Genomic DNA, 13843 nt, shown 5'->3' with positions numbered 1-13843 from the left:
CTTGTCAACTAAAAGGAAGAAAAGGTGCCTCATACCTCACCATAAACATTCAGTGAACTTTTGCAGACAACGATGACTTGTAGTCATTACATTAAAGACTACCCAGGCACAAGTAATGATAAAAATTCACTTTATTTTGCTATACACGTATGTACAGAAGATAACATCAGTAAAACTTTCATTAGAAAAATTTCAATGGGAATTTGCATCCGTTTTAATGCTGTTTATAAATAGAAAATTATTTAACAAATTTAAGAAAAATGTTAAATGTAATATATTACAATTATGGCAGACAGACAAAAAGTACATTTTATTAAATGTTTCGTTTTTAAAGGGGAGGTATATAAAATCAACTTTAGTAGTAATCTTTTAATTTTGCCAACATGTTTGTTTTAATGGGAAGTAATATTAACATTTGGAGTGGCCAAAATCTCAACATGCACATGTCTACAAGCACAAACATGTGCACACCTTTTTATTTTTTTTGCATGCATGTGTATACGCTTTTGTTGGCCTCTACCCACTTGTCTTTATGTGCATTAAATTTATATTTTACTTGAATATTTATTGTAATTTCTTGTGTTTTGGCTTATTTCTTTTCTTTTACAGAGATCCTTGGACCTTTATTGTCAAAAAAGGTCACCCTTCTTCTGCTGTGGAGGATCACACAGTCTATAAAGGTAGGAATCAATTTAAAATGTATGCCTCATTTCTGTAGCTCATGATCAAAGTGATCGACATTGAATTTTAAAAAATAATTTTTTTACATCCATATGGAAAAGACAGTAATTGTTATAAAAATAGTTTTTTACATGTTTGTTAAAACTGCCGCTATGTTATAATAATAATATGAGACAGATTATCTGTGAAAAAATCAACCTCCTCTGCTTTTTCCCAGTGCAGAAATACAACACTTGGTCAGACACACACTATCAGAGCCAGGAGGATGTTCTCAACACTGTCAATCATGTGTGTGTACATGCTGCTCACTCCCTCACCCTTGCTCTCTTCTTCTACAGAGACTTCCCAAATGTAGAGCTTGTCATGATTGCTCAGGCTAGGCTAGTTCTTCTGTAAAGGTAAATTGTTTCTCCGCCATTTGCACATAGAGTTTGTACATGATTGACAACAATGAGACCATCCTCAGCTCTAGTAGGTTGTTTTTGAGCAGGATCAGTGTATTTCTAAGGATGACAATATCAGCATTGGGAGGAAGTGTAGGAGTTATTTTCTTCACAGATTATATGTGTTATACCATACTCTCATGAAACACTGACAGTTCCAACAAAAACATTTTTTTTATTAAGTTACTGCAGCTTTTAAAAGAATCTAAATTTACAAAACATTTTAATGTGACTCCTTTGTTGGGCCTGTGGGGATGTTTTTTCATGGCGTGAACTTTGTGCATGGCTTTTGCATTGGGCATTCTTGCTGCGTCTTGCCCTCCGCTGTGTGGTAGGTTGTGGTGCTGCTTTACCTGGGGTTGGTGGTTTTTGCTGTGTCCCTACATACATACGAACATATGGTTTTGGGTGTTAGGGGTTGCAGTGTGTGTGCTGGAGGTGTTGCATCCCTTTTTGGATGTAGGGTCGCTGACAGTATAGCTGGGCTTGATGGTGGTTCTCCCTAGGCTGGTTGCAGTGGCGGTGATGTTTACTCACCATGCCCTCACCAACTTGGGACATGGTGAGAGCTGTTGACCTTCTATGAAGGCGTGTCATCATTGGCGGTTTCTTGCAGCATTGTGCCCCTTTTGGTGGAGATTCAGAACATCTGTGTTCAGGGGCGTGCATTTAATATCTATGAGGTCTATTGAGCTAAATGGGGTATATGCCATGGACTTCCGTTTTAGCACTTCCGCATTTTTTTGCCACATAGAATGGTTCCAGTGCACAGGCAACAGTATGCTAACAGGCAACAGTATGCTAACAGTGGCTCCTCAGTCCTGCAGGACTATTAATGATGTCTATAGAATTATTCAGACGTCCTGAAACGCTCCAACAACAACAAAGGATTTAAGCTGGATGTGTCAAAACTTCACAATAACTTCGAAGGTAAGTTAATAAATCGTTTGTATTCATCATGCTAGTTCTTCTGTGTTTTGATTATCTGTGCTTTATAGACATAGATATATATCTATATAAACATATATAGATCTATCTATATTGTGCTCAAGCTATCAGTCGAAGCTGAAGTTAGCTTCCGAATGTAGCATCTAATTCGGAAAACAGCTAAAGGGCGATTACACTTAATTTTTCACTATCTTGAGCTTTTTTAATGTGTTGTACTTTAAAACCAACACCTAGACATTTCAAACCAAACTAGATTATTCTGTACTAACAGCAGAATAAATAAAACATTTGTGAAACCTTATAATTGATTTGTGAAATTTGTAAAATGTCAGTTAATAGATTCCAGAACACATTAGATCTGAATTATTAATTTGGCATTATTTGTTATTTTAACTTTCCGTTTTCTTTCTTTCTTTTTTCTTTATTATAGTTGGAGTTGGACAGAAGGTCAGTTTGGTGGCTTCCTGGAGGGAGAGATCGGCTGAGCTAATGTTGCCAACAACTTTTCTCCTGCTATTAACTTTGTTGCTTTTCTTTATATAGAAAGTATTTCTATCAGTTGCTCTGTTTCCATTTTGCTCTATTTTTATTTTTACCTTAATGCTTACCTGGTCAGGTGAGGTGGAAATGTACATCCTCTTGATTACTGACAAATGTCAGAACCACATGGACTGAGCTGGTCCCTTAAAATTTTTGGAATGACATTCCACAGCTATAAAAGTTGCATGAAATGACATCGCCTCCTTTTGCTGACAAGATCTCAAGCACTCAGAGGTATGTCTACCCTTCTGAGAAATTATTTCAATATGAAAAGCGTCAACACCAAGAGTTATCATTTTTTATGTCAACCTTGTTACTCTAATATCACTAGGAAGACACTACTGATTTTTAAATAAAATATCTCGATTTAAACATTTTTAAACCATAATTTTATTGGTGATGTGTGCTTTTAGCATTTATGCTAGCAAGTGGAGTTTTTAACAAAAATATTTGAAATTGTCAATTCTGTTACCGTCAAACTCTGTTACCAAGGTAGAGTAACAGAGTTGACAGCATGCAACTCTTGAGTAGTAGTTTTAAAAGTTATTGAATAAATAGTATTAAACATTTGAATTAAATAATTAAATAAATAAATACATCTTAAAGTAATTTTTGACTAACTGTACCATATCTAACATAGCCTACATTTTTACTTTAGATGTGTCACTTTCAGCAGCTGAAAAACAGAGATATCAAACTAGAAGAGATGCAAAAAAGAGGAGAATTTAGCAAAGGACAGGGAAAGATGGAATTGCAAGAAAGTTTTGAAAATAGTAAGTTTGGTGGCAGACATGACACCAAGAGAGAGGAGGAGCAAGCAAAGATATTGGAGAAGAGCACAGGCTGAAAGCAGAGCTAGAAGAAGTGTATAAAGACAAAGAAGAAGATCCACCACAAATTCCAGAGTTCTCTACGTCACACTGGACTTCCACAAGCATTAGACACTAAGGGACATGTTGCAACATAGAGATAATGGGACAGATGTGTGTTTTGTTCACCAGAAGCTATTGTACTGTATCAGGTAACTAAGACTATTCAATCATACTTTTCAGTGATACTTCAGGCCAGACAACTGCTATTACAATTTATTAATAGCAAATTTATTATTTTCTTAAATCTGAACAATTGATCTTTTATTGTAAAGTACTGTTTCCTTTTTAATTTCAGGAAGAAATCAGAGAACAGGAGAATGCAACGTAGGATCAAGAGACTGAACAAGAAAATGGAGAAGTTAGAAAAGATCCTGAAAACACAGATGAAAAAGATTGACAAATACCGTAAACACTATGAGAGACAAAGAAACGATGGACAATCACCTAAAATCAAAACAAGCAAATTAGTTGGTCGATCCTTTGTCAGAAAAAAGTTAGGAAAACTCTTAACTATCATCTAAATCTGTTCATGTTTAATGCCTCTAGAATTGCATTTTATGTTTTTTTCTTGTATGTATTTTAAATGATTTGTGAGTTTATGTCTCAAAAGACCCCACACAGCTAAAAACTAAACCGTCCAATTGTCCTGTCAAATCTGTTACTACAGTCGTCAACTCTGTTTATCAATTGTTTTTACGTTAAAAAAACATAAATAAATGTTTTTCATATCTTCCATATTGTTGGTTGGATTATTCTGTACAACAGTATCATTGGCATAATTGTCTTTTTTATATTTGTTGGAATTTAATGAGTTTTAATAGAAAATATTTGCGCCTACAAAAACAATTCTGTAAATGTTAAGTGTTAATTTTTTAAAAATATATTTTGAGTTCAATATCTCACCTTGAAGTTATCTTGTGTAAGGACAGCTTATATTAGACAATTTAGCCTGTTACAATATACCGTTTTTTCAAAGCATTGTCTGTGTTGTCCGTAACAGAGTTGACACATCAGTCGGTATCCAACAAGTTTTTGCTGAAAAAAAGTAAAAATAATATGTAGCTGGTGTTGGCAAAATAGTGATTTATCAAAGTTTGACATATTTTCAATCAAATGCCTGAAAAAAAAATTGAGAAATTATCAGTTTTTTTTTTGTCATTTCTTGAAGTGCCAAATGTATCTCCAATTATAGAATGACCCATCTATATTTAGCTGCACAACGTATTCAAAACTAATAAATCCTCAGCTCTTCTTGAGAGTTTTGCTTGAAAATAAATTGACAATATCTCAGGAAATTTATAGGCCTCTTTTAGAGCAATATGGCTGAAAATAACATGCCCAAAAATAATCGAATGTATCTCAAGAACTACAGAGTTTATTTTAATCGTTTTGGTATCAAAACAAAGGCAAGACCCTAGAGAACATGTTACAGCTCTAAAAACCACCCTGCCTGTTACTGAAGAAAGTGAATTAATATGATAAACAGCAGAAATTAAGAAAAGAAATCAATTTCCGCCTTAAAAAAACACTTCAATCTATGAATGTTCCTTTCAAAGCATGCAGTGAAAGTCAAAAGAAGTAGTAACAACAGTACACAATCTGACCTTTTACTGTGACAAGTTTCATTTAAAAAAAGTCAATCATATGAGTTTTAGAGAGGTGCTTCTAGATAAAAATCTAGACGGACCTTCCAAATCAGCCATTTTGGCACAATCTTTTTATTTCTGTAGGGTCTGTTTTAATCATTTATTCTTTTCATATAATAAATTATTATTTATCATAAATAAGTAATTACATCTAATAATTGTTTTTGAGGGTTCTTTTGAAAAATCCACATTGCATTGATTCATAAAAAGAGAAAAAAAATAGACAAATTGTAATAGACTGAAAATGGAAGATTAACTCACAATAACACTTCAAATAGAATTATATAACAATGAAAATGCAAATAGCAATGAAAACTAAGTTGTCAAAATGATATGATCAAAGGAAAAACTAATATATCTCATAATTACATCACAATAGCTGCGCTCTGAGCGTAAAATCATCCAATTCCCCATTCATTTTTTCAAAACTACGCGGGGCAGTTTCTCGGGAACCCATTGGTCAATTTTGATGATTGACATGTCGTTCGAACCGTCAGAGCCAATAGAATCTGAGGGCGTTGACATTAATACGGAAACTAAAGTCATTCACCAATTACAGCGAGAAAAAGGCATGTGACGTAAATTGACCAAGTTTGACCCAGCATTTTGTGTATGCACATAAAACACGGAAATGCCTCTGCGCCGAACCAAAAACCATGTGAGATGTACTCAGGGAAAATGGATTATCGGACCAAGTGGAAATATTTACTCTAATATGGATTATGACCACGAAACAGCAAAGGTAGGACTGGATTTTTGATTTTAGCTTCGTGAAATGAGCCATTTCTTTTTTTCTTCTTTAGCTGCTGGTTCAGTGAGTTTTGCACGTAGCGTGGTGACTCTGGTATTGTTGGAAACCGCAGAGCTTCGGCTTTACTCTGATAGTTTTTTGTACAGCGTGCCTCCTTGCTCTTATATTGTTGCATTTTTTTACCGGGTGTGCCTCGTTAGCCTCGTTAGCGTCTAATTGCGTTTCTTTTTATCAATCTGCTTAGTGTTCAATCTGGGTGTGGTTGAGGTAGAAAATATAGATCCTATCATTTAGAAGAGCCCTTTCCCTTTACGTGGATATGCAATATGCCTATATTGATAAATGTATAGCATGTGTTTTTAATTGATCTTGTTGCGGCGCCGAGGACCCAACTTTGGGTCCCCTAGCGACATGTTTTAAGTGAAATAGTTCTGGTATCACAAAGAAACTGCAAAAAATGTTTCAGACACTGAAGTTACTGAGTAAGAGTGAACTAAAATACTACCATATTTTCCGCACTATAAGGCACCTAAAAACCTTCGATTTCCTCAAAAGCCGACAGTGTGCCTTATATATGGACCAATATTGAGCCACAACAGGTCTAGCAACTACAGTAAGCAGCCGCCGACTTTATTTTCGCCCGTAGAAGAAGAAGTGTGCGGTGCATGCTGGGATAGTTGTCAGAACGCTGGTTTGTTAATAAAGTTTGACTGACCTATCTACCTACCGACCTGATAATCAGGTCGTCTGCAGGTCATTTAGCACCACGTTCTCCACCAACATGCTGTGCTCAAACTGAGAAGGGTGACCATCGTCCGGCCACGCCCAGTCCAGTCGCAGAAGGCTCTCCTCGCCGACCGGAGTCGGACTGTTTTGTTGACATTCTTTATGTCAACAAAGTGGCTTTAGACATTCATCCGGGTAGCTTTGACTAGGGTTACCAAGGGTCCAGTCACTATACATTTAAAGCCGGGAGGGAGAAAGAGAGACAGAGACTGTGGCGGCAGCGTGTCGGTTGGTCTGTGTTACCCAGAAAGCAGTTGGGCACAATATCGCAACACCGACACCGTGAGTGAAACAATGACTGGGGCAGACTACTATATAAAGTACTGGGGGACAACTTTACAAATGTGGATGTGTAATAATAGAGTATGGAACAAATTGGTAGCGTATATTCTATGCACCTTATAATGCGGAAAATGCGGTACTTAGAAAATGCATGTTAAAATCTGAATACTCTTGAAAGTGAAGCTGAAATTAATTTAAACTACTAGCAGGCAAAGCACCGTGTTCGCCTAATATCTGCACCAACAGTAATACAAAAATGATGCATATAAGAGGCATTAGTTTAGAAAAGTGGAGGCAAACCTAAATTTACCATTTTAAAAACAAAAAGTAGCAGGAGGATGTAACTTCATAACCTCATTTTCTAAGCAGAATCTCAGAGGAAAAAAAGAGAAATTACGTTGTGTAAAGCAAGAACAGATTATAGCAGCCAAGTGGAAAAATTCACTCCAACGTGGATTATAATTATGAAACAGCAAAGGTAGATGCCATTTTCGGGATTCGGGAAATACGTGATTTGTACCATTTGTTCTGTAGGTTTTTTAAGTGGATCAGGGCCACTTAAACGGTTGTAAAGCGAAGGTTTTGGACCTAAATCTGACTGACGAGTTGTGTGGTTTGGATTGGGCTGAAGCGTTGCTGCTCTCGGCTGTTCTTAAATTACCTGTTCAGGTTGTTGGGCTGTTTGTGACGTTTGGTCAGAGACACCAACATGCTCCTCTACAGCATCAGACAGTCTTCAGTCTCTGAGAAGGACAGTCAGTGTTGGTCTCTGGATCATAACACAAAAAGCATAAAAATGAGAAATGGAACGAAGGAATACATTTTTACTACAACTCTAACAACAAGCCTCAATTACAGACATGTGGGGTTTCACAGATATTAACACTTACAGAATCATTTTTGGAGCTTGAATCTTTGAAGAATCCATGAAGGGATCAGGAGGGGGAGGTTAGGCTGACGACTGGAGATTCATCCTCAACCAAACTGGATCTAATATACAAAAAGGCCAAAAGAAGGATTAAAACATGCTGCAAAACGTATATAAGAAGACATAACAGCGGGAATAATGCTCTCAACGTGAAAAAGCCTTTTACATTTTTTCAAAGGAAAAGAATCGATCAGAAAGGTTGATAAATCTGACCAATATGCGTGTAAACGTTAAACATAATGATAAAACACACTCCAGATTATTACGGATCTGTTCAAGTTAGCCAATAATTTGATGAAATGTTCACCAGCTTGATTTTTTCCAACACTTATACTCCGCTAACATTCAGCATGCTAAGCTAAACATGCTAACACCGAGCCGTGTGGCGAACGTGACGTCTATCATACAGGTTGAGCTCAACTCAAAATAATAGTTATAAACCATCTCAGAAAAAAATGACTTACCAAGTGCAGTAAATAACTCAGACATGTGGAAAGTAAATAGTCCTGAAATGACTTGGCTTCTGTAGCTTCGCTTCGGTGGGAATCTGTGATTCAGTGAATTAACTCCTTCAGTGTTAGAGCCGCTGGTGGAGTTCAGAGTTAAGAAGTAAAGAGTTATTGATTCTATTTTAACACTTCTAGATTTGATACGGAAACACTTTGTTTTAACACTAGATTTCAACTCCTAGTAATATACATAGACCAGGTCACAAGGGAACCTCCGGGTCCCACACTTTAAACGGGAGGGCGTGTTTTCCCTTCGACTCTGTACTGAACTTAGGGGGAGTGTCCTTAGCGAGTTTCATTTTTAAGAACAAAGAAATATTATTTTTCATTAAAATAAAGGCAGATGTTTTTAATGACCCTGACTAGAATTTTATCAAGTGATCAAACTCATACACAAGGAAACTAGCGGTGTTCTAATTAAAGAGAACTACCCTTTTAAGTTATTTTAATTCAACTTAGCGTATAATATTTAACTAGAAATATCCTAGATAAATGATTACTCTTAATTGAACCGTGAATATAATTTGAAGTGGATTTCCTTTGAAACACCATTAATTTTATCTAATTATTGAAGATATGGTTAAGGTTTACAACTAGCTTATTTTTAAATATATTTTCTTAACACTACTTGTCTCCAAGCTGGACTGAAGGGGACCACCTCCTGAGTCCAGGAGCTAGTTGTACCCCTTGGCTATCGCTACCTAGATTTGGGAATATAGTGTGTGTACAGGGAGGATGGGTGTATGTACAGCATCCATTGTTGTGTGCCTCAACTTTGGGTGTGAGTGTGTGTGCTTATGAGTGTAAGAATGTGTGTGTCAGTGAGTGCCTGTTTATTTGTCAAGTTGGGTCTGGCCTGCCTCCTCTCCTGGATCATCTCACCCCCTCCACCTGCTCACTCTGTAACACTCCCTGTCACACTGCCTTCCAATGCCTGGTGTCTGTTCCTGTCTATCCTTTGGAGGGTTTCAATGTCTGGGGTTATTAACAAGCCAAAAAAGGAGTAAGCAAACTAATAATCGATGATGATGTGTCTTTTCTGTAATACATGAAGCATTATGCAACATTCTTGATGTCTTCTCATGGGTGTACTTCCCAGATAAATTTGAAAGAAATACTACAGGGGGGAAAAAAATCTATTTATATGATCACATTGTCTTTGTTTTCTACTAGCTGAAAACAAAGCAGCTGCTTCCTGTATTTACATTTGGTTCAGACACATTTAACCAATACAAAGGAACATAATATAACTAGAGTAACTAAGAAAGGACTGAAACAAAGAACAGAAACAGGCTGATCTAACCAAAATAAGAAAAGCTAACAAATCACAACTAAGAACTTCAAATAACCAAAGACCATGTAAAAGGTTGCATGTTAACAGCAAAGTACGGACTAGGTTTGCAATTGTTGTTTATGTGGAGGGACCAAGTTTCTCAAAGACCACCAGTTCTACTCCTTTTATTGGTGCATTTTGTGGAGGGAACAGCCAGTAAACTCAGAGTCTAGAATATTCTCAGTTATTCAGGTGTTTGTAATGACAGCAACAAAGTGATTCAAAACACAGCGAGTCCCCTGGAACTAATGCCATTTGTTTTTTGGTAAAAGAGTTGGAAGTAGCCACAAAGAGGCGTATCAATGGAGGTTTAGCTTCAATTGTCTGTAACAGTGAACTATCTCTGGTAATTAATGTTGTTTATGCAGTAATTTTTGTTTCATGAATCCACTAGCAAACAGTGTATGTGTAAACATTTTGGTAATGTTTCTACAAATGAAGACAACTGATGTACCATAGCAAACCATTATTTTATGTTTTCTAGGAACTAAAGAATCATCAAAGGCTCAGAGCTCTTTTCAATTCCAGTCAAGTTCTGGAGAGTACTTTACCATCACCAGCAACAGCCAGTGGGCACAAGGTAATTTCTCCCCTTCAGCCAACTGACGCTTGCTTACTGAATAAATACATAAAACACAACAATTATCTTGTCCTTACAATGAATATAGACTCAGATTAACAATGGCATGAATTTTACAGTGACCTTCACAGTGTAAGGATTTAGGTTTGTGTTGTTTTCAGTTAATTGTGTTTAATTAAGACTTAACTCAGTTCTTGTTATCGACAACCATTTATTGTGGACACATCTTACAAAGTCTCCAAAAAATGCCATAAGAACTAAAAGAAAAGGTGACACAAACCTAAATCAGTTCACAATAAATGGAGTATTTACATAAATAAAAGATACAAATAAACAAAAACGTACCTCATTAGCCGCATTGACTCCAGAGGAATAAAGCTCAATTTCTTTATTCCTTTTGAATGCCCCATGTGCGCCAGCCAATGTTTCCCTGAGCAACAGATGGTCCATGGAATGAAACAAAAGTCCCCCCCCCACAGTTGAATGTACGCTTAACAGAACCTAATGAGCATCGACACAAATTTACTAAAAAGGAGTACATTTTTAGTAAATATAAAACATTTAAACTTAATGTTTTATATTAAATAAAATTTAACTACTGCCGGGGTGAACGTTGGGGTTCACCCCGGTGGATGAGAGGGTAGCCTCCCTCCGCCTACAGGTGGGGGGACGGGTTCTGACTGTTGTTTGTGCTTACGGGCCGAACAGCAGTTCAGATTACCCACCCTTTTTGGAGTCCTTAGAGGGGGTACTGGAGAGTGCCCCTCCTGGGGACTCCCTTGTTCTACTGAGGGACTTCAGCGCTCACGTGGGCAATGACAGTGAGACCTGGAGGGGCGTGGTTGGGAAGAATGGCCCCCCCAATCTGAACTCGAGTGGTGTTCTGTTGTTGGACTTCTGTGCTCGTCACGGTTTGTCCGTCACGAACGCCATGTTCAGGCATATGTGCACTTGGCACCAGGATGCCCTAGGCCGGAGTTCGATGATTGACTTTGTCATCGTCTCATCGGATTTGCGGCCGTATGTCTTGGACACTCGGGTGAAGAGAGGTGCGGAACTGTCCACTGACCACTACCTGGTGATGAGTTGGCTCCGGTGGTGGGGGAGGAAGCCGGTCAGATCTGGCAGGCCCAAACGTGTAGTGAGGGTCTGCTGGGAATGTCTGGTGGAGTCCCCTGTGAGACGGAGCTTCAACTCTCATCTCCGGCAGAACTTCGAGCGCGTCCCGGGGGAGGTGGGGAACATTGAGTCTGAGTGGACCATGTTCCGTAATTACATTGCCGAGGCGGCCTATCGGAGCTGCGGCCGCAAGGTTGTTGGTGCCTGTCGTGGCGGCAACCCTCAAACCCGTTGGTGGACACCTTCGGTGAGGGATGCTGTCAAGCTGAAGAAGGAGTCCTATCGGGTATTTTTGGCCTGTGGGACTCCAGAAGCAGCTGATGGGTATCGGCGGGCGAAACGGCATGCGGCTCGGGTTGTCGCTGAGGCAAAAACTCTGGCGTGGGAGAAGTTTGGAGAGGCCATAGAGACAGACTTCTGTACGGCTTCGAGGCGATTCTGGTCCACCATCCGGCGTCTCAGGATGGGGAAGCATGTGCAGCACCAACACTGTTTATAGTGGGGATGGTGTGCTGCTGACCTCAACTCGGGACGTTGTGGGCCAGTGGGCGGAATACTTCGAAGACCTCCTCAATCCCACCAACATGCCTTCTGTTGAGGAAGCTGAGCCTGGGGACTCTGGTTTGAGCTCTCCAATCTCTGGGGACGAGGTCGCCGAGGTGGTCAAAAAGCTCCTCGGTGGCAGGGCCCCGGGGGTGGATGAGATCCGCCCGGAGTTCCTTAAGGCTCTGGATGTTGCAGGGTTGTGTTGGCTCACGCGACTCTGCAATATCGCATGGACATCGGGGGCAGTTCCCCTGGATTGGCAGACTGGGGTGGTGGTCCCCCTGTTTAAAAAGGGGGACCGGAGGGTGTGCTCCAATTACAGGGGGTTCACACTCTTAAGCCTCCCTGGTAAGGTCTATTCAGGGGTCCTGGAGAGGAGGGTCCGTCGGATAGTCGAACCTCGGATTCAGGAAGAGCAGTGTGGTTTTCGTCCTAGTCGTGGAACACTGGACCAGCTCTACACCCTCAGCAGGGTCCTGGAGGGTTCTGGGATTTTGCCCAACCAGTCTACATGTGTTTTCTGGACTTGGAGAAGGCGTTCGACCGTGTCCGTCGGGAGGCCTTGTGGGGGGTACTCCGGGAGTCTGGGGTACCGGGCCCTTTGATACGGGCTGTCAGGTCCCTGTATGACCGGTGTCAGAGTCTGGTCCGCATTGCCGGCAGTAAGTCGGGCTCGTTTCCAGTGAGAGTTGGACTCCGCCAAGGCTGCCCTTTGTCACCGATTCTGTTCATTACTTTCATAGACAGAATTTCTAGGTGCAGCCGAGGTATTGAGGGGATCCGTTTTGGTGGCCTTAGGATCGCATCTCTACTTTTTGCGGATGATGTGGTCCTGTTGGCTTCATCGGAACGTGATCTGCAGCTCTCACTGGAGCGGTTCGCGGCTGAGTGTGAAGCAGCTGGGATGAGGCTCAGTGCCTCCAAATCCGAGGCCATGGTCTTGAGCCGGAAAAGGGTGGAGTGCCTTCTCCGGGTCAGGGGGGTCGTCCTGCCTCAAGTGGAGGAGTTTAAGTATCTGGGGATCTTGTTCACGAATGAGGGAAGAAGGGAGTGGGAGGTCGACAGGCGGATTGGGGCAGCGTCTACTGTGAAGCGGACGCTGTACCGGTCCGTCGTGGTGAAGAGAGAGCCGAGTCAAAAAGTGAAGCTCTCGATTTACTGGTCGATCTACGTTCCCACCCTCATCTATGGTCATGAGCTTTGGGTCATGACCGAAAGAACGAGGTCACGGGTACAAGCGGCCGAAATGGGTTTCCTCCACAGGGTGGCTGGGCTCTCCCTTAGAAATAGGGTGAGAAGCTCGGTCATCCGGGACGGACTCAGAGTAGAGCCGCTGCTCCTCCACGTCGAGAAGAGCCAGTTGAGGTGGCTCGGGCATCTGGTCAGGATGCCTCCTGGACGCCTCCCTGGTGAGGTGTTCCAGGCACGTCCCACCGGGAGGAGGCCTCGGGGAAGACCCAGGACACGCTGGAGGGACTATGTCTCTCGGCTGGCCTGGGAACGCCTTGGGATTCCCCCGGAGGAGCTGGAAGAAGTGGCTGGGGAGAGGGAAGTCTGGGCCTCCCTTCTGAAGCTGCTCCCCCCGCGACCCGACCCCGGATAAGCGGAAGAAAATGGATGGATGGATGGATGGATACTGCCGCCTTAAACCAAACAACAAAAAACAATAAATCAGATGCAGTTGCCTTGACAGCAGCCATAAATTGAGCCCCTGTGTTGTCCCGTTTACCCCTTGATTGTACCCAGTTGTCCCTCGTTTCCCCTGATTACCTTCCCTGAGTATTTAACTCACTTTTGTCTCTTGTTCTCTGTCGGGTCCTTGTCGTGTGTACTTCCTTGTCAGTGTTCCCTGCTTACCTGTGCTTCCTGGATTTCGTGC

General features: G+C 40.8%; 1 protein-coding gene across 20 annotated transcripts in view; it reads left to right on the top strand.

The window, feature by feature from the left end:
* The window catches only part of cemip (cell migration inducing hyaluronidase 1), a 226456-nt gene that overhangs the window by 82094 nt on the left and 130519 nt on the right, over nt 1-13843 (top strand). For 19 of the 20 annotated variants that reach the window (XM_017303981.2, XM_081604931.1, XM_017303974.2 and 16 more), the window contains 2 exons: nt 610-680; nt 10204-10299. In XM_017303981.2, coding sequence (XP_017159470.1) covers nt 610-680; nt 10204-10299 — 167 coding nt within the window. The remainder of the gene's footprint in view (nt 1-609; nt 681-10203; nt 10300-13843) is intronic. The other variant, XM_081604930.1, reaches the window with a different exon arrangement.

This window comes from Poecilia reticulata, chromosome 3 (assembly GCF_904066995.2).
Source record: "Poecilia reticulata chromosome 3, P_reticulata-male-v2, whole genome shotgun sequence".
Lineage (NCBI taxonomy): Eukaryota > Metazoa > Chordata > Actinopteri > Cyprinodontiformes > Poeciliidae > Poecilia > Poecilia reticulata.
The sequence above is the reverse complement of the archived record's forward strand: the minus strand, read 5'-3'. Positions and strand labels throughout refer to the sequence as shown.